General features: G+C 36.6%; 1 protein-coding gene across 9 annotated transcripts in view; it reads right to left on the bottom strand.

The window, feature by feature from the left end:
- WDR64 (WD repeat domain 64) overlaps positions 1 to 26190 on the bottom strand; it is an 87812-nt gene that overhangs the window by 52636 nt on the left and 8986 nt on the right. For 4 of the 9 annotated variants that reach the window (XR_001873441.1, XM_017806607.1, XM_017806605.1 and 1 more), the window contains exons 5-12: positions 21214 to 21313; positions 20622 to 20725; positions 16547 to 16576; positions 13073 to 13180; positions 10771 to 10985; positions 10139 to 10273; positions 7367 to 7446; positions 715 to 854 (exon numbers count right to left, since the gene is read on the bottom strand). Coding sequence is in view for 8 of the 9 variants with exons in the window: in XM_017806607.1 (XP_017662096.1) it covers positions 715 to 854; positions 7367 to 7446; positions 10139 to 10273; positions 10771 to 10985; positions 13073 to 13180; positions 16547 to 16576; positions 20622 to 20725; positions 21214 to 21313 (912 nt within the window). In the remaining variant the exon portion in view is untranslated. The remainder of the gene's footprint in view (positions 1 to 714; positions 855 to 7366; positions 7447 to 10138; positions 10274 to 10770; positions 10986 to 13072; positions 13181 to 16546; positions 16577 to 20621; positions 20726 to 21213; positions 21314 to 26190) is intronic. The other 5 variants (XM_017806611.1, XM_017806610.1, XM_017806608.1 and 2 more) reach the window with 4 other exon arrangements.

Genomic DNA, 26190 nt, shown 5'->3' with positions numbered 1-26190 from the left:
TCCAGCCACTGTGCCTCCCTCCTGCAGCACTGCACGGGATTGTTGTGGCTGAAGTGTAGGACCTGGCACTTGGTCTTGTTGAACCTCATAGCATTGGCCTTGGCCCTTCAGTCCAGCCTGTCTGGACCTTCTGCAGAGCCCTTCTACCCTCCAACAGATCAACACTCCCACCCAACTCTGTGTTGTCTTCAAATTTACTGAGGGCGCACTTGATCCCTTCATCCAGATCATCAGTAAAGATATTAAACAGGACTGGGCCCAACACTGATCCCTGGGGAACACCACTTGTGACCAGCCACCAACTGGATGCAGCCCCGTTCACCACCACTTTCTGGGCCTGGCCATCCAGCCAGTTCTTAACCCAACCAAGAGTGCTCCTGTCCAAGCCATGGGCTGCCAGCTTTTCCAGGAGAATGCCATGGGAGACAGTATCAAAAGCTTTGCTGAAGTCCAGGTAGACCACATCCACTGCCTCATCCACTAGGTGAGTCGCCTGGTCATAAAAGGAGATCAGGCAGGTCAAACAGGACCTGCCTTTCCTAAACCCATGCTGGCTGGGCCTGATCCCTTGGTTGTCCTGTATGTGCTGTGTGATCGCCCTCAAGATGATCTGTTCTGTAATTTTGCTGGGCACTGAGGTAAGGCTGACAGGCCTGTGGTTCCCTGGATTCTTCTTCCAGCCCTACTTCCATGAGGTTCAGAAAAGTGTTTTACCTTTGCACTGGAAAGGCTGATGACATGTTGATCTTTTTCATTGGTCACAATTTCCACAACACTATGTTTGTGTCCAAATAGCTTCCCTGTAGGCCTAATATTAACAGCAGGATTCCACAAACGAAGGACTCTGTCATTACCTGAAGGAAAAAAAAATAAAATACATATAGTCAGAAAGACAGAATAGTCACTGGTATTACAAATAAGCTTTGTAATGGAGAGGTTGCTGTCGATTAGTCTTTGCTTTCATTCATATAGGCTACTCCCACATAAGGATGTGAATTTTTCATTCTAGGGGCTGGATTCCAGCTTATGTTTCATTGCTTATCCCCAAACGTAATAAAAACACATAACTGATCAGCCTTTCAAAGCCTTTTTATTTGATAGAGGCATAGCAGGGACACTAAATGGGACTACATGGACTAGTCTCATAGGAGCAGAATACTTTAATAGAAATAGAACCGGGGCTCAGTTTTTTTTTTTCCTTTAAAAATGTAATTTAGAAAAATGTCAAAATAATTTCTGTGTCCACTTAGCCAGAACAAGAAGGGATAACCACTTCTATGGAAGAAGATGAGCGTGCAGAAAGGAAGGCAAACGGGCATGGAAGTTGAGGGCAGATAGGAAACAGTAATCAGTGATGATTGAGTCTGTCTTGAACAGAAAAATGTTAAAAATGTATTAGTATACTCCTGGGTTTACATATACTAATGTAAACACAGTTGTACCTAGAGCGCTGAAGTATTTAATATTTTTTGGAGGAGTTTTAAGAGAACATGAGCCCAGTTTAAATTTCAGATTAATTAATTTATATTTTTACTTTCAATTCCTGGTAAATATTGCAATTGTACAAATTGCATGTAGTTAGCTGAACACCCTATTTTGACACATAGTAAAAGAAACAGCCACATTTTATCTAGACTTCAGTTTGAGTTTCAGTTTTCTCTTGGCTTAAATTGAAGAGCAAAAAGCGAAAAAAACATAGACTAGGAAGTACATGCCCTAAGAGAATATTCATCCAACTTCAAGACTAAAATGCTCAGCTCAGTTTTGTTAATAAACATCCTTAAGCTTGTTCAACCTACTGTCATTAGTCAGCCCCTCCATCTCTCTTCAGAAATCTATTTCTTTCCTTCTTGATACAGCAAGATGGGACTCATTTAGGAGCACTCTATCTCCCTTTTTCTCCATTAAACAATATTGTTCCCCCAGTTAAATTGATTCCCCTGTTTATGTGGCTTCTCTCTAAATGAGAGAGGGTCACTGGAAGAATGATCTACTCAAAAAATAGCTGCAACAGAAATTTATTTTGGTTTTTGCCAGCTCATTTCACAAGTGTGACTGAGAATTCAAACATGCAAACAGCTGTACCAGCACGATGGAGGGAGAACTGCAGAGGAAAGGAGAGCCATGGCTAAGTAGCTGACTGGCTGTAACTTCAGGGGGAACCAGTTTCTTTTTCGGGGTCATCTTCAGGCAAAAATACCCCAGATAATCTGTATATGCTGTAAGCATGGCAGGAAGTAGCTTAAATGGGTTATAATTGCACAAATTGTTTATGAAGCTCTTTTTGATGGGAAAATTGCAGAACACAGTAGGTCCCTGCTCACCTCCTCAGATGTTGCCTTGGGCCATCCTAGACATATTCTGCAAGTTAGCAGAACCCTCGTGACCAGGTCAGTATACATTAGTGAGAAAGAAATCCATGGGAGTAAAACTCAGCTTGCAAACCTTCCATGGAGTCAACAGGAGGACACAAAATACAGCAGACAGAAGCCTTCAGTGAGACTAATAAAATCAATTATAACGTCAGAGCAAACAGACATTGCTTCAACAACATCCCTGCTAGCAACTCCAGATGCAAACTATCATGTAATAGGATGATGGTGAATGAGGTAGGAGCTGTTGACAATATCTCATCAACTTGACTACCTGCTTGCTGTGCTTTTGAGGATTGGAATCTTTCTTAGTCTTCCTAATTGCTCTGTTCTTTATATTCCTGAAGTGATGGGCAGATGATTGAAAGGGCAGACGATTGCCCTTTAATTGTGGCACAGAGAGTTTATTTTAAGAGTAGAATCACTTATATATGTTATTTCCTTGAGATATTAACAAGAAAAAACAAGTGACATAAGGAAAGAAAACCTCTCCTTAGATTAAAAATACTGTTTGCTTTTCACGTGAAATAGTGGATTAATTTTAGTTCCTTTCACTGATGTGAAGATAATGGTAGATTTTGTTATAGTAGATTTGCTCTCTTCCCTCTTTCTGGACTAATGCCAGATTGGCCCTAACATTCACTGGAACATTTCCTGGAACATTTATTCACTCTGTGCTCCAAATATGCCTCCAGGATTCAGAATCCTGATACAGAAAGCGTGGGTACTAAACACATCCAAGAAAAGCTTGAAGAAGATTTTCTGTCTACATATCCAACAGCAATTTTTTAACATTTTGTGAAATCAATGATTTGAAACAAAATGGCCTTAGTTCAATGTAGTCTCTTCCAAGATGAATAACTATAAAAGCAGATGTTTAGGGTTTTTTGAAAAGTCAGATTCTACAACCACAGCTCTATTCTAGCTATATGGTATGGACTCCAATACCTTCTTCGAAAACTTCTTTGTCAAACTGTCTCTCTTGCTTGCAGTTTTGTAATTTGTGTGGTATTACAAGTCTGCTGAGATGTCTGCACTTCAGTGGTGTTGAAACCCACTCGAGAACAATAACATTTTTGAATGGAGAATATTAGGCTTAGCTTGGTATCCTCTGACAGATCAGAAAATAAAAATATAATGCCTGGTTTCTTTCTAAGTTGCTACATCCAGGCAGAAGAATCCCTTATCTGTTAAAACAACTTGTTATTCCTTCAAGTCTGTCTTTTAAATAATCTTGCCTTATAATGTCTGCAAAACCTTTCCAGAAGACTTAGACATCTGGTAAACAAACACAAATTCAAATGTTTATCATACTGACAAAAATTTAAGTTTTTTTTTCTTTGTGCTGCCTTGTCTGTCATCATAGGTTCTTCTTAAATTTAGACTGCATCACAGAAAAGAGTTTGCTATGCTTCTGAAAGCTAATGCTAGAGGAGTTCTGGGATGTGATCTCTCTAACTAGGATTTCTGGGAATTCCTGAAAATGTACTTCACTTATTCCAAAAATTCACAAAGGATACAGAACAAGCACAGAATCACTTTTACCAGTCTTAATCTGTTACTGCTAGATTTAGAAATCACTAGTTTTAATTCTGCTTCATTGTTCACAGGAAAACAATAGCTAGATTTGAAGAACTAATAGGGTTAGAAGTTGATGTATAATTTAAAACCAATCATCTGCTTTTATATGCATACCTAATTTGATTTTAACTGCAGTTGTTGCCACAGGTGATGATTAAGACATAGCTGGAATTGAAATGAATCCAGATTAAGAAGAAAACCATGTCACTTTACTATTCAACATAATATTAATGCAAAATGCTACACAGAGAAGTTATTTTAAACTACTGTGGGCTTCATATTTTAGACCACTATGAGGCTTTTATAATGTTACTGCTTAAAGTCTAGCTTTTAGAATAAAAAAATGAACTCAGTACCAGGTTTCCTTTTATTTTATTCAGTATTATAAATGTCAAATATCTGGAAGACAAAAGTAGGTTGTGTCACATTACTGACAAACTCATGAGCATAATAAAAGAAACCTAAATAAACAATGGAAGCATAAAGGTGTTAAAATATGACTTTTTAAATAGTCACTGTAATAATATATCACAGTATGTAGCATATCATTTGTGCTATAAACACCTAGCTAAATAACATTAAGTTTGGTCTTAGTAAAATGGTTAGCAGGTTTATCCCAGCTAAATACTTTAGAAGCTAGCCTGCAATCAAAGGTTGGATTTTTCTTTTATTTTAATTGCTGAATGTGACATATAAACACAGCTTTAACAAACGTTTGCACATGTCACCAAGGAATCTATATGATTCCTGAATTATTTATCTGTTCTGGTCTTTGATTTTTAGGGTATATTACAGATAAAACTGTAGGCGCTTCCATCAACGCTGTCTCCGTACAATCCTAAACATCCACTGGTCAGATTATGTGACCAATACATCTGTTCTGGAACAAGCAGCAGTCACAAGTATTGAGGCCATGTTGCTGAGAACACAGCTGCGTTGGGCAGGGCACATCTCAAGGATGAAGGACCACCGCCTCCCTAAGATCCTGCTCTATGGTGAACTTGCCACTGGCTGCCACAAGAGAGGAGCCCTGAAGAGAAGATACAAGGACTCCCTGAAACAACATCTCAGCCTTGGCCATATTGATCAACATAACTGGTCTACTCTGGCCTCCAATCAGGAGGTCTGGAGACACACCGTCTGTAACGCTGCTGCTTCCTTTGAGAAAGCACGCGGGACCACTCTTGAGGAGAAAAGACAATGCAGAAAAATTTGTGCCCTGCAGAATATACAACCTAAGGAGTCTTTCTGTTGTGCCTTTCGCAATCGGACATGTCTATCTCGTATTGGCCTTTTTAGCCACCAGTGTGCTTGTAACAAACATGAGTAGAGCCCTTCCCAAATCTTCGTTCGTGAAGCCTAGCCAACGATGATAATGATTAATTTTAAAAAGTTTAATTATCTCATTAACTGGATCATCAACGTGTGTTTCTCATCCAGTCAAAAGAGAGGGGTGGCTTTTAAGATACAGAGGCAAATATAGTGTGCTCTAGCCTGACAGTGTGCTGTGCCATTGTGAGCAGTGTATTCTATTAACAGAGCACAGAATTCTCAAGCTCAGCTTTTGAAGGCTTTATTAGATGGATCTCTCAAGACCTGTATCCTCCAAACATCACAGACAAATACATTTAAAAAATGTCAAGCTCTATTTTAAACTGATGAGAATATTTCCTACTCCAAAGACTCTTCCAGAAGATCACTGCTCTGATTTTTGCTCTAATAGACATCAATGTTAATTGATGATAAAATGTCATCCTTGTTAATTTTCACTTTGCTAGGTTACAGAAAATATACTTCTTTAATCTCTGCACAATGGTTTTAGTCTCTATGTGATATTTTTTCCTGCCCTTTTTCCATATTCAACTAATCTTTCTCAAAAGTGGTTCATATCAACCATACAGTGCCTTCCAATACAACACGAGGTTTCACTAGTGTCACATTCAGAGAAGTTAATTCTTTGTTACCTGCAGAACAGATATTTCAACTAACACATGTACCTAGGGCAAGTATTGCTGCATGATTGTCCTATTCCTATGCTCTGCCACAAGTGTTTACTACTGGTCATTGACAAAGAGGGGAGAGTGGGTTAGGCAGACCTTTGGCCTGGCCTACCTCTGCTGTTCTTATTTTCTTAGGAAGTTTATCCAGATTTTTCTCTTCTGCCTATTTCTGTAAGAAGAATTTTCAGTGTGTAAAAGAAACTTTTACTACTTCCTGTGTAATTGAACTTCTGTCCCATTCAGACACTTCACCCTGATTTTATTACTACAGTAAAATCCTCCAGTTCTATCTGTGGGAAATTCTAATCACATTTTGTTTTACAGGACCTCCTTACTTTATGTCATCAGTAAATTTCTCCAGATTACTTTCTGTGACAAGGTGATCAATGTAAACAGTATCTCCTCCAAGGCTGAACTTCAGAATTTTCACTAATAACTTTTCTATAGCTATATTGCTTTTCCTTTAAATCTTGCATGTAGAAAATCAATAGAACTGTCTGATATTTACTCTGATATCTGTCACAGTTTTCCCCTTGGTATACTGTTACAATTCAACATGAATTGCATTTTTTTCCCATGTCCAGGTCTTTTTCTATTTTTTTTTTTTTTCAAGTTCATTTTACTGTTGTGTATATTATCAAGGCTGCACAGCAGAGCCTTGGCTATTTTTTTCTTCTTGTTAAATATAGATGTAAGAATTGCTATGTGTATTATTGCTATTTTTAACAGACTTTTAAGCAAAACCCTCATACTGAAGTCTTGTAGAAAGGCAGCATCAATGTTACTCCAGGGCACCACCCTGTCAAACAGAATATAAAAACAAGACTGCTGCCATCCTTCAGCCGTATTTCTGAAGCATCAAATATAACCACTGCAGTAAAAGGCTCATAAAATTATTGGATAACAGGGAGGAAATGGATGTAAGAGTGCTATTTCTGCAGTCTGCTTTAGGGGAAAGAAAAAACAGTAATACTTTGGGAAAACATGATCAGAGAGAAGACCAATGGAAAGTATTAAGATGGGCCAATGTGATTCCTTAAGATAGGACAGGATGGCCAAAAGTGAGAGGATGGAAGCCCTGCTGATACTGTAAGGAATAATGTGTATAACCTGGCTAAGACAGTCACCATTGTGACTTGGAAAGGTACCTCAACATACTGTTTCTCCTGTTTTATTACATATAGGATACTTGAATCAAACCCAGAGAGAGCCTTTGAGAGATTCCTGTCAGGAAACATATCTTTTCAGAGTAAGCCTCCCAGCAACTAAAAGCAAGATATCTGTTTCCTATAATTTAAGACAGAAGCCATTATTTAAATTCTTGAGACACTATATCAGCTGTATTTGATCTTATCTAATTGGGGAAAAAAATTCACAACAGCACAATCTCTTGGAAAAAATCCCAATACTTACCTCCAGTGACAACAACTTTTGCCTTTCCACAGTATGTGAAGGCATTGACTCCTCTAGGGACAGAAAATTCCTTTACAGGTCTGCAATCATTAATAAAACAGTTAATCATGTAAAAACATTAGGAAAATACAGTCTACAATTATCCCACCTTACTTTTCTAGTTTAGAATAGCTGTGTACATAATGTATACAATCTTCTGTTAAAATTGATTTATAACAGAGACTTAGAGTGATTGATGAAAGAGGAACACAGTGCACTTTCCATTAAGGAAGTAAATATCTAATTTGTACACCTGAATTCTTTAACAGGCAAACTCGAAGCAGACTCCTGAAATGGTAGCTGTTGCCAAAGTGAGCCTGCACACGTGTCTGAGTGCCTAAAGCATTTCATCACTGAGGAAAAGTACCAAAGCAACTGCATTTGCCTCTTTCAGACGTGGAGGTGTATTGCAGTCTTGATGTTACATTAAGTGTGTGCAGTTACTTTTCTGTTGCTTCTGCACAATGCATAGTCTTTATATTATCTATTTTGTGTTGTGTAACAGGATGAAGAGACCACAAGTGTCCGAAACTCCATTGAATTATTCTGCTACATTCACTGCTAAAGCGCAAGAATGCAAACAGCCAACACAGACTGAGATTGACTCAGTGTCCCTTCTAAATCCACCCTTTGAAAAACTTCTGTTTGTCTCTCCAGGTTTCATACGTTGCTAATAATGAGTGAATATTTTATTGATTTTTGGAATCAGTAATAGCATAGTTAACACCTGTCACTCCCAAAAAACAATGACTGCCTGTGTAAATAAGTTATACAGAACTAAATGAGTAAACATTCAAATTTTTTCTTTGAAATCCAGACAAGTATTAGTTCCTTTATTCCGGGCTAAACAGTAACCATTAATATTGAAAACCGTAAATTGGAGTGACAGTAAATTTGAAGAAAGACTCTGGAAACCTTGAGGATTAATGAAAGAGCTTGTTCTTTCTAGGCAGGTGTAAATAAAAGGCCGTCTGCTCACTATTACTTAGAGGGAGCAAAGCTTTTTTACCAGAGCTCTAACAGAAGAGTCTCAAGAGTATTGAGACTATTCATTAAAGAGCTAATAAACAACTACATAGAAAAAGAAAAGGTGACAAAACCTCAGAAGAACTGTTAATCATACATTTAAATCAATGAATTCCTATTTTATACCAGAATCCCTTATTCCCACTGATCTGGCACTGTGAAGTTCTGCCCAAGCCATGGCCTTGCAACAGAAGCACTCTGTGATCATATCCATGCCTCCCTTTTTAGACACTTAACAAGAAAAGATTATAACTGTTCATCAGCCATTATCGACAAAGAAACTTAAGTCACATAAGTCATGTAGGAGACAAGATATACTACTTCCCTCTTCAAGCACAACAACAATTCCTTGATGCAAAGTTATTTGGGGAAATTTCTTTTGTTAGAATCAGTAAATCATGTTTCAACTATCATTTCTTATGGAATGGACATTTCAAAGTGATTTGATCCATGGCTATTTTTAGGGCTATTAATTTCATTTTAGCAGTTGTGTAATTTTTCAGTTGTCTCAATATAATTTCATTTAGCTGCTGCGTGAAACTGCTTACAGATATACATTTATTGCAATAGCAGACACAATTATAGCCAGTGTGAAATGAAAAAGACCTACCAAGATATTTGTAGTTAAAAGTTCTGTATTACAAACAGTGTATAGTGGTGTATATACTCTTGACCATAGTTTTGGCTCTGCAGACTTAGTTTTCTTTCTCCTCTAATCAATTCTATTTTTCCAAAGCTCCAAATAAAATCAAAGGGGATTTCTTAGCTTTTCAGCTAACATAGTATGTGACCTTGGACAAGTTATAAGTGTTTCATATTTCACTTTCCTCATTCCTCAACAGACATGAAATACTCATAAAACCTAAAGTTACTGGATTGATTCAAGAATTTCTACATGAATATTTATGGTCTGTGTTATACAGGAGATAAAATAGATTATCTTAGTTGTTGCCACTAGCCTTAAAAATCTTTTAATCTCTGGATATACCTCACAGAGGAATTTTGAACCTGATCTAATATTTACAATGCTTTTAGATATTTGAATGAAAAGTTCTATGTGTATGTTATTTCTAGGTCCTTTTTACATCAAATCACATTTGTATTATTTAATGGGCTATAAACTTTTCCAAATCCACAGACTAAAAAGGCTTGGAATCACCTTTAGCACTTATGGGCCATATGAATGGACTTGGCACAAATAAGGAGGCCATAAACTCTTTCCTGATGCAGAGTAAAACCATTTCACAGTCCTCAGAACAAACTGTGTTCTTGGTTTAATCTTGAGTAACTCAAACTGGTGCAACTGAAACTGTAAATGAAACTTAAGTTGAATATATTTCTGTCTGGATATAAATTATAAATGAATGGATACATGATATACATGCAGCAAAACAATTTTCTAAGTAATATTTTCTAAGTAATATTCTAAGTAATATTTCTAAGTAATATACTGAGGAGAAGTTGGAGCAGACAACACTGTCAACATAAAATTTTTAAGGGCTATGAGTAAAGTACATATATCCTCTCCTATATCAAAAGCTAACAAAAATATGCAAGCATTTAAATAATTGTATTTTTGTTTTTATTAATAAAGCTTACAGAAAAGACAGCTTAAATACAACAGGATGGCATCTTTCAGGGAACTTACCTCTTGCAGAGTTATAAAGCAAAAGGTCTATTTTTTTCTAAAAGATGTCATATACTTACAAATTGTCCTCTAGTCGCTTTATGTCATCCAAAACAAATGAACGAAGGCTGTCTGAGGAGCAGGATCCAAAACATTTTAGTGCAGAAATATACTTAACTCTTCCAACCCAGTCATCATGTAGCTTGCGTTTAAGACTAGGGATATAAATGGAAATGTTATTAGGCTATAGTAGCACCTACTGTAATATACCCATCGGTGGACAGGAATTTCTGGAGTGAGATTATATACACAAACAATGCTAACATTTAATATCCAGGGCAGATACAGAACCACTCTTCCATCTTAAAAGAAGCAGAGCACTTCTCCAGTCACAATTACGCTTCCACCTAATCAGGCACAATAAAGCTGTTCCTTTGTCAGCTGGATAACAGCAATTGTAAATTCTCCCCTGGAATTTTATTCTGCATCATCGCTATTGTAAGATCTCTTGTAAAACCTTCCACTGAAAATGATGGCATTTCCTTCACATAAAACCAAGTGAATCATACTTACTGCAGTTTGAAAAATTATTTTCTTTAGTTGGATAGGATTAATATATAAACAGAAATTAATCCTCCATTTAGGCTAGACAAAACCCAAATTAAAAAAAAAATAATGCAAGACTGATAGTATTTTATCGTAAGCAACTTACATGTTAAAATTTTCGGAGTCCAAGATCCGGAATTGTGATTCTGTTTCAGCTTTATATTGTTTCATTATAAAGTCATCACTGGTCATAGTAAGCAGGTAAACATAACCCTTATCATCTCCCATTAAGATAGTGTCCTTAGCCAGGTGATCTGATGTAGTCACCGTGCAAACACAGAGTAGACAGTTTTTCATTGGTTTGATGACATAGCAATTATTCTGTGGAATACGATAGACAGTTTCTTAGATGTTGCACCAGGGTCCTTAAATTGACTGAATCTATCATGCTTATCCAGTTACATCAGCATTCAAATCTTGACTTTGTTTTTTCAAGCTCCCCCTATGATAGCTGTTTCTTGGTATCAGAAACTCATGGGAGATCATCCCAAAGTGGAGTTAATAGCAAACTGTAAGGGTTTCAGCAAGGCTTTGTTTCACAGGTAGCTTTTTCCATTTCAGTGAATAAATAGTAATTACAAATTTTAGGAAGGATCTCCCCATGCTAAGTGGGATGGTATATTTGCTAAGACTATATATAGTTTCCTGTTCAAAATGAGATGCTCTCTACAAGAAAATTGGAAATAGCCAAATTCACATAGGGAGAAATTATATCAGAGTCCTAATTATCAACACAGCCTAGGAGTGTCAAGTGTACTTATATGGGCAGGTGTTTCAATTTTTGAAGCACAGAGATAGTGGGAATTGTAGCACTAAATCTGATGAGAAACTTGTTTAAACATGTCTTAAAATGGCCTTTTGTGGTCTCTTTGCAAACACGTGTTTCTTCTTCCCAACACCCCCCACGACAGGTTATCTCCCATGCAGGAATGTCCTGGGAAAGGTGTCCTGAGGTGTCCCCATTGGTCCTTGTTAACCCTATCCTGTGATTGGGTGTTCCTGTAAGCCCCTTGAGACTTCTAATTGGTTACTCTGTGAATCCCCCTAAACCCTATAAATGTAACATCCCCAACAATAAACTCTCTCTTGCCTCCTCTCCACCCCGGTGTGCTGTCTCTGTGCCTGCCATGGGGCCACGTGGGTGCTGGGGGGAGGGGAGGGCACCTCTCCCCTCCAGGCTCGGGGCCTGAAAAACCCTGTCGCTGGAGTTCCCTTTCCCCATCCCCTCAAGATGGTTCTTCAGATGGTCGGAATGGTTCTTCAGATGGAGATGGAACTAGAACTGGGCTCCCCCACGCTGTGGGTGGGGAAAGGGATCCAGAGGGAATGAATACAGTTGCAAGTCACTGTGGTATTTTGCCAGACTGAGAAGGCACAGGAATAGGATTTTGGGTCATCTGCATTATACTGTTTACTGGTTCTACTTTCTGACTCCATCTGTTATTTGATTAAATCAGCCTTGACAGCCTAACCTGGGAACTGTTCACATGCCATAGGAATTAACTGCTTCAGTGCTGTCTATGTAGCACAGAAACATTAAAGAGACATAACACAGACACAGAACTCTCTATATATTATTTCTGTGGTCTTGAAAAAGAGAAGTTCCAATTCAGCAACAGGTCATTTGCAGCTCTCACTGATGTAATGACTGGAGGGAATCTGGAGAATGAATTTCTGAGCCTTCCTCCCAGAAGTCCAATTGGATTGACAAAAGGACTTACATTGACCTGTTTGAGTTTGGGAAGCAACCTTTCAATACTGAGAACAAAAAAAAAATTAAGTCCTAAGACTTGATTTTATCCTAAAAATATTTACTTTGCTTGTCCTCATCATCTCAGTCAACTCAGAATTTCTGAGAAAAGCTGCAGGAACAGACAGAAAATGCTAAGGTATAGGTCAGCAAAAATTTTATTTTGTAATAAGGCATTCAAGAAAACTTTAACAGTTTGGACATACACTAGCAGCATCAAAATGGTTTTGTTCTTAGAAAGTCCTGAGCAAACACAGGACATGAAGAAATATTTTCTTTCAGTCAGGAAGTTACCTCCTTGGAAAACCTGTCCCTTGATTCTTAATAGATTCTGACATATATTTATATACTAATGCACACAGATATACAGGTGCACACATATGCATTAGATACACATGGAAAAGAAATTCTTTGGGGGGTTGTTTGCAACATAGTACAAATTTTTTCTTTTTCTTCCAAACTTTTAAGACACTTAAATAATCCCATTTGGTGTGGAAAGGGTATTCCTTCTTTAGTATAAATTCCACTGTTTCACTGAGTTCCTACAAAGTTAAAAGCCTTCATCCTGTTAGACCAAAGGAATGTAAATATATATCAAAAACAAAGACTGATCAATTTTCAGGCTTCATGGTAGCATTTGTCTCATCTGACATAATACCTTATTCTCTTCTGATTTATAGTCCCAGATAATAACTGTACTTTCAGTTACAGCCACGACATATTTCAGCTGAGGTAGGAAATCACATCCAGTGATCCAACCGGCATCCTGATGAAAATAAAGAGAATCTACAGAAGGATTTTCTCTGTAAATTTATAAATTTTCTATCATATAAGTACATATTTTAAACCATTTTTCCATATACCCTGCACTAGCATCTGCTAGGTCTAGCCCCACTGAGAGTTCTAATTCTACATGAAGAACTCTAGTTCTAGCTCATAGATATAGTTACAGAGGCACCAGGCTCAACCTCAGTTATCAGTGGCTTACCTCAGAGGCACAGATGTTGCACATGAGAGGATACAACACATATTGTTAGTTGAACTGTAATGACACTCTAAAAAAGCACTTGGAGCAGAAGAAACTTAAGCTAAAACATCCATAGTAAAGCAGATTAAATTTTTACCCAGATACAATTTCGTTTGGAAAAAAAAGAAAATTAAAGGCAGTCAAAATATGCTCCATTTGCTATGTCTGCAATGACACAATTATCTATTACTTTAAAGTAATTCAGAACATCTATAAAATAACACTGGCTGAAATATCTTTCTTTTCTAGATTAAAATGACAAAGAAACTTAAATAGCTCTGTTATTGCAGTTCTTCAAGTGATATACCTATCTGTAAACTCTAAAAAGCTTTGTTCCTGTGGAAGTACTTGATAAACAGCTAAAACAGAAACCTGTGTTGCCAAAGATACAGTTTACACCCACAAAGTAAGTTCGGAATCAAAAGGACTGAAGGCAGCTGCTGATGCTTCTAATTTTATTTCCATTCCTGCACACAATATTGATTTTGCTGTTAGTGTAAAGGGTTTAAAATCCTGACAGAGGATGTCAGCACCCTGTTGCAGTAGAAAGCTTCTTTCCTTCCTAATGGTTTGTGGGCAAATGATAATACATATATAAGGATTTCTTGTGCTGTTTTCTATAATAAATGTGGAAAATGTCAGTCCTGCAGAGGCCTTATGGATTGGTTGGTAATTCTTATGGAAGAGTTTGTTAACTGTAACTTTTTGGGGTCCTTATAATATATCAGATAACAATGACTAACTGGTATGAAAAAGCTGATTTTAATTAAGCCACTAATTAAGCCACTGTTTTGTTGTGTTAGTGTGTGGTGATACAGTCAAATTAATAGGTTTCAGCCTTAGCTTATAAGAATTTCTTAGTGCTGCCATACTTGACAGACAAACAAGGCAGCTGCACCAGATCAAGACCAACCTTTTCATTTTATCCTATATCATCCTGTTACTCAAGGGCTCTATCTTCACTTCCTCATTTTCAATAGTTTCTGTTTCACTTTGGCTCATCATTTTTTATGATTTTCTACGTCATATTTAAAAGACATTTCATTTCCATTCTTTGAGAGAAGTGATTTGTTCACTATCAATATTCCCATCATCATTCACTGATGATTCTATGGTGACTATTATTTTTAGGTGTCAGCTGGATGACTGTTAGTCCATGCACTCTTGTGGGTTTTTTCCAGTGGTCGTATTTTAAACCAGAAAGTTGTACTGTGCTAAGTCAAATACTGTATAGAGTTTTAAGTGTATTATATTTATGCCTCCAGTCATTTCACTCAGTCACATAATCTCATCAAGAAACAAAATCAGGTTTTCTTGAGGTGACCTGTTCTCCATAACATCCCTGTAGCAAAACGGTAACTGATCTGTACCCATAGTTCATGTCCCACTTATACCACCATGATGCTAGGAAAGTTCTGATGGCTGCAGTCCACTGGATTTTATTTCTAGCCCTAATATGCTCTACAGTCTTTCTGGCTCAATACCCTAAGGGCAAGACCTCTGTCACTCTGCTTGAATAAATCTCTATTCTGAAACAATTTAAGAAAGAGAACACTGAATAGAAGAAAGCATAGGAACATAAGGATTGCTGCAATCTGTTAGCCACCCTCTACATACATCATTGGTTATCAATGGATGGAAGGTTTGGAGTCTGATAACTTATCTCTGAATAAGTCCTGAATTCAGTACCTTACTTCATTTGCATGAAGATGCACACAAATAAATTGCTTCATCAATAAGCTATTGATGCCAGTATTGATGATGATGTTAAAACAATAAGCTATTGATGCCAGTATTGATGATGATGTTAAAACAACTGAAAATGGCATAATAATTGTAGTGAGAAAAAAAGAAATGTAAACCCTGCAAGGAAAAATCTAGTACAGTTCACCGTATCTTTAGTAAGTAAATGGTGGGGGATGATTTACACTCACATATGATATTGTCCTTTGATTTTTAATAAGTATTTAGATAAAAGATATTGAGATGCAAAGCTTCAGTTTTAATAAGCATGCTTTACATTAGAAAAGCTGTGACCAAATTCTAGAGATAAATCTCTCAAAGAATCCCCAAGGTAATAAATTTAATAGCATCATACATTTCAACTGTCTAGAAAGTGGAATTTATTATCTCAAAGAAATCCAGAATTTTATTTCATTTAAAGATATAGAATTTCAATTTAAAGAATAACATAGTTGTCATGAATATTATGTTCTGCAAGCATCACAATCTTTTAATAACCACCAAAAAGTACAGGAACCTCAAGTCCAAGAGAAGCCTTTTCAATTCTGTTTTCATGCAGTAGTTAGAGGAAAGATGAGAAGAAATTAAATTGAACAAGGGCACCGTTCAATGGAAGGGATCGTTCAATGGAAGCCCTTAAATAAGAATATTGGATAAAAATGCCTATTCCCTAAGATAAGGCAGAGCATGAAGCAGAAGAGGGTAATTTTTAACTAGGCCACCTGAAAATTTCATAGCTCATAGTAGTAGGGCCTCTGGTCTGGAGTACTTCTATTGCATTTAAAAACTTCCACTATATAATAAGAGGTGGTCAACAAAATGCACTGTTCCTGGCACAAGACACTTACACGAACTTTTAGGACATTTTGCTTTGCTAAGACTAATGTCTTTTGTCTACAGGTCATCTGAAGGAAGCTCATTACCTAAAATCTGCAGTGATACTTCCAGGGTAAAAATGAAGTTTTAATGTATTTACTGTTTAGCCAATCATCTACCTAGAAAGATGTAGAACTGTTTTTCGTTAACAAACTCATTATGTTACTTATTTAAATTTTACAGTGACAATAGAAGTGTTGGATTTTAAAAGAAAATATTCTGGCAAGGTAATGGGTAAAGGACAGTTCGATAGAAAAAGCAGCATTTATCTGAAGTGTCATTTATCAAAGAAAAGAAATCAAGTTATTCAATTGTTTCTACAACTGAAAGCAATACATTGAACCTATTTGACCTATGGCAAATCACGCAGGAGTCTCAAAGTTAGAAATAGCATTAGAATAATGTTCAGTTTCTAATTATTTCAATTTAGTACCTGCTGATTTTTAATTGAAATTATTTAACAGAAAGGAGAAAAAAAGAACTTACTTCAATATTGATTGTTGCCTGAACCTTCCTCTGAAAAAAACCAAAAAGATATTGTCACAATAACAAGTTAGCAAATAAATTAAAAGTCTAAACAAAGCTAACTCTCCTCTTCACAGGTAGATCAGAACAATAGAAAGAGTACATGGTTAAGATCTGAGAAAGATCTTTAACCTGCCTGCTATCTGTTCCCCTATATATAGTGAGGAACTTAAAACTTCTTTTTCTTTCACAGTTATTTCACAGTTTCTTTGTTGGTTTGGGTTTTTTTAAATTGAGATGTTGGAGTAAGTAAAATTTAAAAAAAAAAGTAAAAAGTAAAAAGTAGTGAAAAAGTAAAAAGTAGTGAAAAAAAATAGTAAAAAAGTAAAAATACCCATTTTTACAAGGGAGTATAGATCAGCTGGTCTTCTGATGGAGTTGTGCTTTTAATGCTTGTTGACAGCTAGAACAGCTTCAGTTCCTGTAAGAATCAGGATGTGTCTTACAGAAACCCATGCTTAATGTCAACCCACATGCCAGCAAAATACTAGGCAGCACTTCAGGCTGCAAACACGACTACTCATACGGACATCTTTCACCAAATGTAACTATTGGTGGACAGTGTAGCATGTGGCTCAAAACTGGAAGTTTAAAGTCATAAGGTGGTCAGCATACCTGTCACCATCATCCAGTAGAGACAGGGTTACCTTCCAACTCCTTTAGCAAAACTAGTACTCAATTTTCAAAAGCAGTTTCAACCTTTTCCCTTCTGAAAAATCCGCAGCTGCTTTTTCACGTCCTCTTGCCCCTGCCCCCATCAGTAACTATTCAGTGACACCTTGTTCCCATCCCCACCAATTCCACATTTCATAAATCAAGAAGCTAGGATCAAAGTCTTTCTTCCCATAGAAGTGAGATGCCCGTGTCATCATGGACAGTGTATTTGAGCAGAGTTTAAAAGTATTGTTAATCTAGAGATGGATATTCATGCACTGTTATCAGACTTGGCTTTATCTGCAGTAACATTAACTAGAGTGTGTCCTTAAGGCTGCCTATGCCTACAGGTCTTTTGTGCTGATCAAGGCAGTATCTGTGTCTGAGAACCTGAGGAAGGTGAATGTCTTGTATTCTAGAGGAAGCAGGAAATGGCTGATGGTGTAGAGCTGTATACAGGTGTTGAAGCATATTAGGTCCACATTTGTTGCAGAAAACAATGCTTAGCCCTCAAATAGAATCAAGAAATCACAGAATCATTAAGGTTGGGGAAGATCTTTAAGATGATCAAGTCCAACTGTAAACGTAACAGTGCCAAGCCCACCACTATATCATTTCCTCCAGGGTTGGTGACTCTTCCACTTCCCTGGGCAGTTCCAGTGCTTGACAACCCTTTTGTTGAAGAAATTTTTCCTAATATCCAATCGAATCCTCTTCCGGCTCATCTTGAGGCTGTTTCCTCTTGTACTACTGCTTGTTACCTGGGAGAATAGACTGACCCCCACCTGGCTACAACATCTTTTCAGGTAGTTGTAGGGAGTGATAATGTCCCCCCTGAACCTCCTTTTCTCTGAGCTAAACAACCCCAGCTCCTTCAGCTGCTCCTCATAAGGCTTGTGCTCTAGTCCTTTCATCAGCTCCGTCGCCCTTCTCTGGACACTCTCCAGCCTGTCAATCTCCTTCTGGTAGTGAGGGGCCCAAAACTGAACACGGTACTTGAGGTGTGGCCTTACCAGTACTGAGAACCTGCTGGTCTACAAATGAATATTTCTTTGCTTTCACTTCCATTTCCAACAGATGTGTAAGAGAACATGGGATTTCTTATCACAGCAACCAGGGTTAACAAAAGTCTCCAAGTCCTCTTTTAGACAATAACGAGATTCACTAGCAATTTATGTAATGGATGATGGAAGCCTGTCAGTGATGAAATAGGAGATGATTTTGAAAGCTATCCTGATGTACACAGGCTAAATTAAGCATTCTTAATGCCATCTAACATGACTGACACTAAACATTTGCTGATAAAAAATATGATTAATTTTTATTTAACTAAAGTTTAATGGATAGACAGGCAGTGATATGGTTTGCAACCTCTTTACTTGTTCTTAATCTTATTTGTAAATAAGTGTTTTTTCCCAAAGTTTTTAACTATTCTCTGTTTCCACTCAGTATCAAATAAAAACTTTTCATCTAGATTTTTAACTGACTCCGAGGATATAACACAACCATTAAATAAATTTTTGTGAAGGAAATTGTATTTGCTTTCCAAAGAACAAAGTGAATAATACGGTGTTGATCTTCTGAGAAAACTTCTTTGCACTGAACATCACTTTACACTGGGGTGAATGAACAGAATATATCCCTTTCTCTTCCTCCACGTTTCTTACTATTTAAATGCTCCAGCAGTGGCACAGTTAAAAATCTGTATTATATTGGATTCACTAATTACATCTGACCAAATATTATTCATTCATGTACATGGAGCCGGCTGACTTGCATGAGATATATGTGCATCCAAGAACACCATAAGTTAATAATCTTGCAAATGCAACAATTATACAAAAATAAGCCTCTTTGTCTATTTGTCTATGCACTACTCATCAAATCATATGTTGGCCCCTTCACCCAGATCGTGAGTCCTACCAAGCAGCATCTTCAGGGCAACCATCTTCATATTTCTTATCACTATGCTTTAAATCCTTGATCTTTGAGAGAAGAATGAGTTGCCAACTCTGTATTTGCCTTTGTCATGTGAAGTCATTTTCCAGGAACAGGATTCAAATTACTGCAGTGCTAAAGAGACAGAGTTTCCTCTTGCTTCCTCAATATATATCAGAGCAATTCTAATGAAGTCAAAAATCATTTGCTCAGATCAACTGTGACCAGAGATCTTATCATGACTAAATGTCTGCTGTTGTAATGCCTTAGCCATTTTCAGAACACAGAGTTTTATAAGTGGGATTTGAGGTCCCTATTTCACTGTGTTAAGCAACTGTGTAAAATAATTTACATTGCAGTCACTGATGTCAGATGACATCAGTGCAGTGACTGATGTCAGATGACATCAGTCCAACCTATTAGGAGGCAGCAATTCAACTTGAAAATAGCATGGGGAGCTAGCAGGTGGGGAAGAAAGCTACTTTTAATCTTATACTTTGTGAAATGATTTTTCATAGGTACGTAATAGGGATAATGCTTTGGAGGATAGAGAACTAGGCTTTCAAATAAATTATTTCAGCATTTACTAAAACTGCAGTACCACTTTGTTATTGAATCGTCCACAGGAGTCCTTTCTTTGTTTACACGCTACTGTCATAAGCATTATGCACTAGTTAGCTAAAACCCCTAGAAAGCATTAGTGCTGCTTTAAAGTTTTACTGCATTGTCTGAAATAATTTTCCAAAAACTGGTTGCATTAAAATTGTGCAAGGATAAACCACCAATGAGCATAGATGTGTGATGTACCTCATAGCATCTACAAGTGCTAAATTACATCTAAATAGTAATATAATCATCTGGGAGATTAATTCATGAATTCTACTTTAACAGCATCTTGAGCGTGAATTTCTACTTAAAATGGTACAGTTTTCCACAGTTAGGGGACTAACTGTGAATCAGCATCACTCAGACTATCATAAAACTCATGACTTTTAAGCTTTTAGATGTTGCAGTATTGGATAAATCTTATTTGCAAACTGATGAATGTTTATGTCCATTCTAGATAATTTCAGTAACTGTAGAAAACAGTTAATTCCCTGATTTCCACTCTATATCTAAAAGTTAATTCCAAGAGCATATTTTGTTTTAAGGCAACCTTTCCTAAAAAGAAATGCAGATTATTTTCTATTAAATGAATTTCTGTGAAGAATGTCTTTTATTAATCATCTCTACCTTATATCAACTTATGTGGACTGTTCAGTAGGTTTATAATTGAAAAGAACAATGTATATTTCTTACTGTACTTGAAAATATATAAAACCTTAACTTTGATAAGAAAGATATCTAGCTTTTTTAGAGGTTAATTTGCATGCTAGATGACAGTCCTCTCAGTTCCCATATGTAATGCCTAATGAAATAATAAAACAGTTTGAATCAGAATTACCTGGTTGTTAAAAATAGTTATCACTCCTTTCTGGGAAGCTGTTATTGTGAAATCCAGATGGGATACCTTCACTATACCCTTAATCACATCTTTTCTCTTGACAACTGTCAATGATAAAATATTTCACTTAGTCTTACAGACATGGGAAATCTAAAAAAATAGAACCATAATATCAGGAACATTTTCTCTTCCTAAAATGAATTTTGATACCAAGTCCAAGGCAGTGATGCATTATATCATAGATTATCCTATATTTGACTTAATTAAACACGTTACATTTTTAAATATCATTAATGGATTATGGATGTGCTAGTTCTTCTTACATTATTTCAAAAAATACAGAAATACAGAGAGTAACTGCATAAATTACAGTCTGAGTCAGAAAAATTCAATATTTAGGAATATGAGAACTGGCAAAAGCAGCAGTGGAGTGTTCAGATGCAATGAGTTTAGTAAAAAAACATATATTTTGGAACACATAAGAAGTAGAATCTTGAACAAGCAAAGACAGCCATGTGAACTTATCACAGGAAAGTGTGCAACTCATCGCATTAAAAAGAAATAGGCTTTGATGCAAGATGAAATATGTCACCTGAATCAGTAATCTGCTTTTTTTCAGATACAAGGAAGACCATGCTTTCTTTTGACTGGGAAGGCGGGCCATCACTTTCTCCTGTGAAACAGCCAAAAATCTAAACAAAAAAAGAAAAAAAAGCAAACCAAGTAATTTACTGTAAAATTATTTCTGGAAGATATGCTTATATGTATGAAGTCAAATAGTTATCTCACATTTTAATCTAACATTCTTTGAGTAAGTTTCTTCGTGTTGTTTCCTTTAACCATTAGCTCTAAATATGGCTTTAGATTGCTGAGATCTGCTACTCAGGCACAATCTTTCTTCAATGTTTGTAAAGAAGCAAGAATACACAGGACTTCTAGGAATACAGCCCATCTATTTGACAAAGCTCTTAGTACAGCTTTGCCTTGTGATGATTGCTTGTAAATAATAATCTTCAATTTCCTTTTTACGGTTCTACCTACTTGTGCTTCCTCAGCTAGGCCCTCAACTAGAAAAAAAAAACAAACAGCAAAAGGCAGACAAAACAGACTCCTCTGTATTTATAAGCTGAGATATTCAAAGTAGCATAGTGGTTTAGCCTTCATAGAAGAAGAGCTTTTCCATAAATTTATTTAAATTCTCATTTGCTGGAAAAAAACCCTGAATATAAAGTCCATTTTTAAAAATTCTTTCTTTGGCCATCTCCCTAAGTTTGACAATGTTCCATTTGTGCCGAACATGATAGAGATCCCTACACAGACATTCAGGTAGGAGCTCATTTCTGCTCCAGGCTGTGAAATTTTCAGCTGAAATGCTCTCCAAACCTCAAGCTCTGTACCCAAAAATAGTTTAGTAATTTCCTTAGGAAATTAGTTCAGCCCCACTCAGCTGTACAGACTTTAAACTCTTTTCTCATATACGGACATTGTATATACTCACTATCTTTCATGAGTTCTGAAAGCAATGCCCCTTTGGATGCAAGGCAAAACTTAGCACTTTATTCTAGTTCAATATTTTCCATGTTATACAATAGAATTTCCATTTTCCTTCTTCAAGAGATTCAGATGTACATCTTTCAAAAAAATATTCTCACACAACATCACTCTTCATCTTTCACTTCACAGGTCCCTCCTTACCATATACACGATTATTATCAGACATCACCAGTCAATATATTATGTATTACAGCCTCTTGCATTTCTTTCTAATTTCTTGTACCATCACTGTGTCTTTCCATCCTGTATCCAAACATAGAGGCCAGTTGTCCTGTACTTCCATGGATCTTTTGTCTTTACTGAAAGGAGTGACATTTTGCTTTCTTAAGTGTATGTATCCATTTCCCAGGCAGACCCATCAACTTTTTGGGGACTAAGGTTTGGGTGGGAGGACTTTTTCTTTAAGGATAGACTTATCCAGTATCAGGTCCCTCCTGAGTCCTGACAGGATGCCAAGTGCAGTGGTTGGGCTAGGCCAGCAGCTGCCCTAAAACCAGCAGCAGCAAAAGTTTTCAGTGCACATGGAGGTGTGTCCTTTCTTGCTTCTTGTAGACATGAGATGGTGCCACATCTGATCTTTTGCTCCTTCCTAGTATGTGGAACACTGCTCAAAGAAAGGGCATCTTAGAAATCCCTTATAGCTGCATAAATGGCTTCTGCTCACTCCAACATGGAAACAGCCCATAATGTCTACCAGAGGTTGACAAAGAGCATAAAAGGTGAAGCAAAATGCAATTTAAACATCAGATGATTATCACTGAAAAAATACAGATGTCTAAGAGCCAGCTACATTTGGGAAAGAGATGCAGAAGTTAGTTTCCCAAGGCATTGGTAAATGATAGCTGTTAGACTGTCCAAGATAGGTCTTTTAAATTGTGAAGCCAGCAAATAAGTAAGGGTAGATCCTAATTTATCTAATGAGCAGATTTCAGATTACCTTTTCTTTTTAATAAAAAACTGTCCTTTGAGCATGGGTGTACTGTTGTGGAGACTACTGAAAACTTACAAAACCCTGAACATGAAGGTACTTGAAAGAGAGAAACATCAGTGAGTCAAAGAAATAGGAACACTCACACGAGATCATGATCTTTTAGGTCATGGAAATATATTTGGAAGATTTTTTTCAAGCTAAAGAGAGGCTAGATATGGAGCGGTAAATTTGGAAAAAAATAGATCTGTGAGAGTAGGAAGAGAAGAACAAAGGGTCAGGGACAGAGTTCTGAGAAAGGGGGGCAGGGGGAGAGAAAGAGAGACAGAGATGATAAAAGATCAATATCAAAGGAACAACGTGAAGTGTATCCCTCTTGCTTGGCTTTCAAGACTGACAGTGTGCTCAGCAGTGCCAAAAGTAGAAGGAGAACTCAGAAGAACAGAGTTGAAATAATGTACTTTTAGAAAAAAATAATTAGGAAACTGGAGCACAGACAGCAGAAACCATGAGGGCTATTTAGGATGTTACAAAAACTAACTGTTATTAATGATAGATTCGAAAAATTAAGTGATATAAAGGAAGCTGAGGCAAGATCAAGACTACTTACATTGTTCACAAGGGGCAATTAAAGGTATGTCCAAGCTGAAGTTTATAAATATGATTTGTCTAATATAACTTGTAGGTTGATGAACCTTGAACAAATGCATTAGGTAAGGAAGGCCTTTCTGTCTCTGTCTCTTTCAAACAACAGCTGGTCTAAACTAGGATAACTAGAATACTTTCCAGTCTTAAAAGGCCAATAACCATTCCAATAGTTTTCAATCATGTAACGGAGTGAATTTGCAGGTGGTCTGTTTTTGTGTCTCTTCGGGGTTTTTTTGGTTGTTTGGGTTCTTTTTGGTGGGGTGTTTGTTTTTGTTTGCTTTGTGGGTTTTGTTATTTTTTCTTTTTCAGAAAAAAAAGGCTTCACTTAAAAGGAATGAAAAGACTAAGGAGTATGAGAAAAGAAAGTGGGATTTAGGCTGGTCAAGTGTTAAATAGAATCAACTGAAAAATAAAAAAAAAGAAGAGCTACAGATATGGATGGAAGAAAAAAAGGGTCTACAAGCACTTTTATCAGTAAGTAAATGTATACATCTTTGATTGTCAAGAGGTGAAAAAGAGATGAGGAGAATTAAGAGCTGTACTACAGCTACACTTATAAGTGTCTGGCATAGCTAGTCACTTAGAACACTGGGTTCATTCCTGACGTTAGTAACTCTAAAGGATTATCTGAAGCATTTTGAAACTGTAGTCTGTCAGAGAAACAAAATTTAAAAAGACCACCACCACATAATATGTAGAATACAAATGGATCCCATTTTATTTTATTAGAACCCATTCAAATGACCCTCGAAGGATCTGGTTTGATCCAATCATTACAGATAGGATGTTATCACAATTACAAGAGATCAAAAGCTGATGCTGAAGTTACAGTTAATGTAAATTGGGCTTAGACAACAATCAAATGATCAATAAAGAATTATTCTGTTTCTGTGTAAGCTAACTCTGGAGAATTCCTGGAGTCAGCAGCTTTCTTAATGAAGTTTTCATCTCTTTCTCTCTATCAAGACTACCAAATGTGATCCTTTTTTTTTTTCTGAAAGGAGCTTAGATTTATATTCTGTAATGTATAGATAGCTTGTAATACAGACCATTAGTATTCTCACTAAACAGAAAGGAAACAAAAAAGCAAAAAGCTCACTGCAGTTTTTCAATGTAATATTACATTTCAAATTGTGCTGGATAAGGCTGTGTCAAGTTAAAGAAATAAATGCAACACTGAGTCTGATTCAAATAGTCTGATCTTTGTCTGTTTTATAACTGAATTATCATTTCTGTCGTGGATGAATTTTCAGTTACTTTATGTTAAATATTTCTCCCCACAAGAGAAAATAAAGGAAAAAATAACACTTTATTCAGGATTCTTTTGAACAGAGAAATAACAAATATTTCTGTTTCATTCCCTATAGCATTCAATATAGTCTCACTGATATCCATCTTCTACATGAAACACATGCTCTGAGATGCTGAATATTGATTGTTTACCATGGTCTGCTTTTTTCAAGAAAGGTTATGCACAAGGAATTTTAAAAGACTGTCATCAGTCAGCTCACACTTGGTAAAATTTGAGGAATGCTCATAAAAAGGGTTCTGGGGAATTTTATCCCAGGCAATTCCCCCACAGATTTCATAAGGAAACTAATGGGGCTTTGCATCTTTTATTACACCCCTTATTGTGCTTGCTTGGTTAATTATGTAGCTCAGGTAACTAGTATGACTGCAGGAGAAACTCAAGTAAGGTTTTGAAGTAAAAGATACTCCAGTAAACAAAAAGAGCTTCCTATAGTTCTCTTATAAACCAATGAGACAACATAATTTGCTACTGTTCTGCTATCCTAAAGGAAGGACTGTCAGTCCTTCAGACTGTCAGCTATTTTCCAGATTTGCCCCAGGCCCTCCCTGAAGGAAGTCTTTAATGCCTGACATGAGCAAAGTCTGTGAGTAATGTGACATTGTAAGTAAAAACAATGCTACGAGAGGTATTAACCAGAAATGTTCCCATACATAACCTTATTAAATAGAAAGGGCTGAACACAGTGTTTTTAAATTGATATTAGGAAATTACTTGACAGCAATTGTTGATAACATGTAAAGAACAGGTGCTGGGTATCTTCAAAGTTCAAATACTACTGTGATGTTCCAGAGTAATGTAAAATATAAATATGCTGATGAATTTATTGTTCACCCTACTTCACTTGTCAATACCTTGCTATAAGGCTTTAAGTTCAGTAAATATGAACTTGCCACATATGAAATGCCACCTATGCTATCATAGGAAAGTCACTGCATGCTGGAAGTTATGTCCCATCTGCACAATTCTGTCTTCAGGTCAGAAAAAATCAAACAAAATCTTGTAATATATGATGATGGATGCTTTTGATACAGATTGGCTCTAACAATCTAAGAATCACTCATTTTTATAGAACAGTTGCTTGAAACACTATCCATGGGAAATATCTTAATAAAAGACACATTTCTAGA

The sequence above is a fragment of the Lepidothrix coronata genome, unplaced genomic scaffold (assembly GCF_001604755.1).
Source record: "Lepidothrix coronata isolate B3197 unplaced genomic scaffold, Lepidothrix_coronata-1.0 Scaffold16, whole genome shotgun sequence".
NCBI lineage: Eukaryota > Metazoa > Chordata > Aves > Passeriformes > Pipridae > Lepidothrix > Lepidothrix coronata.
This window is presented reverse-complemented; position numbering and strand designations above follow the sequence as displayed.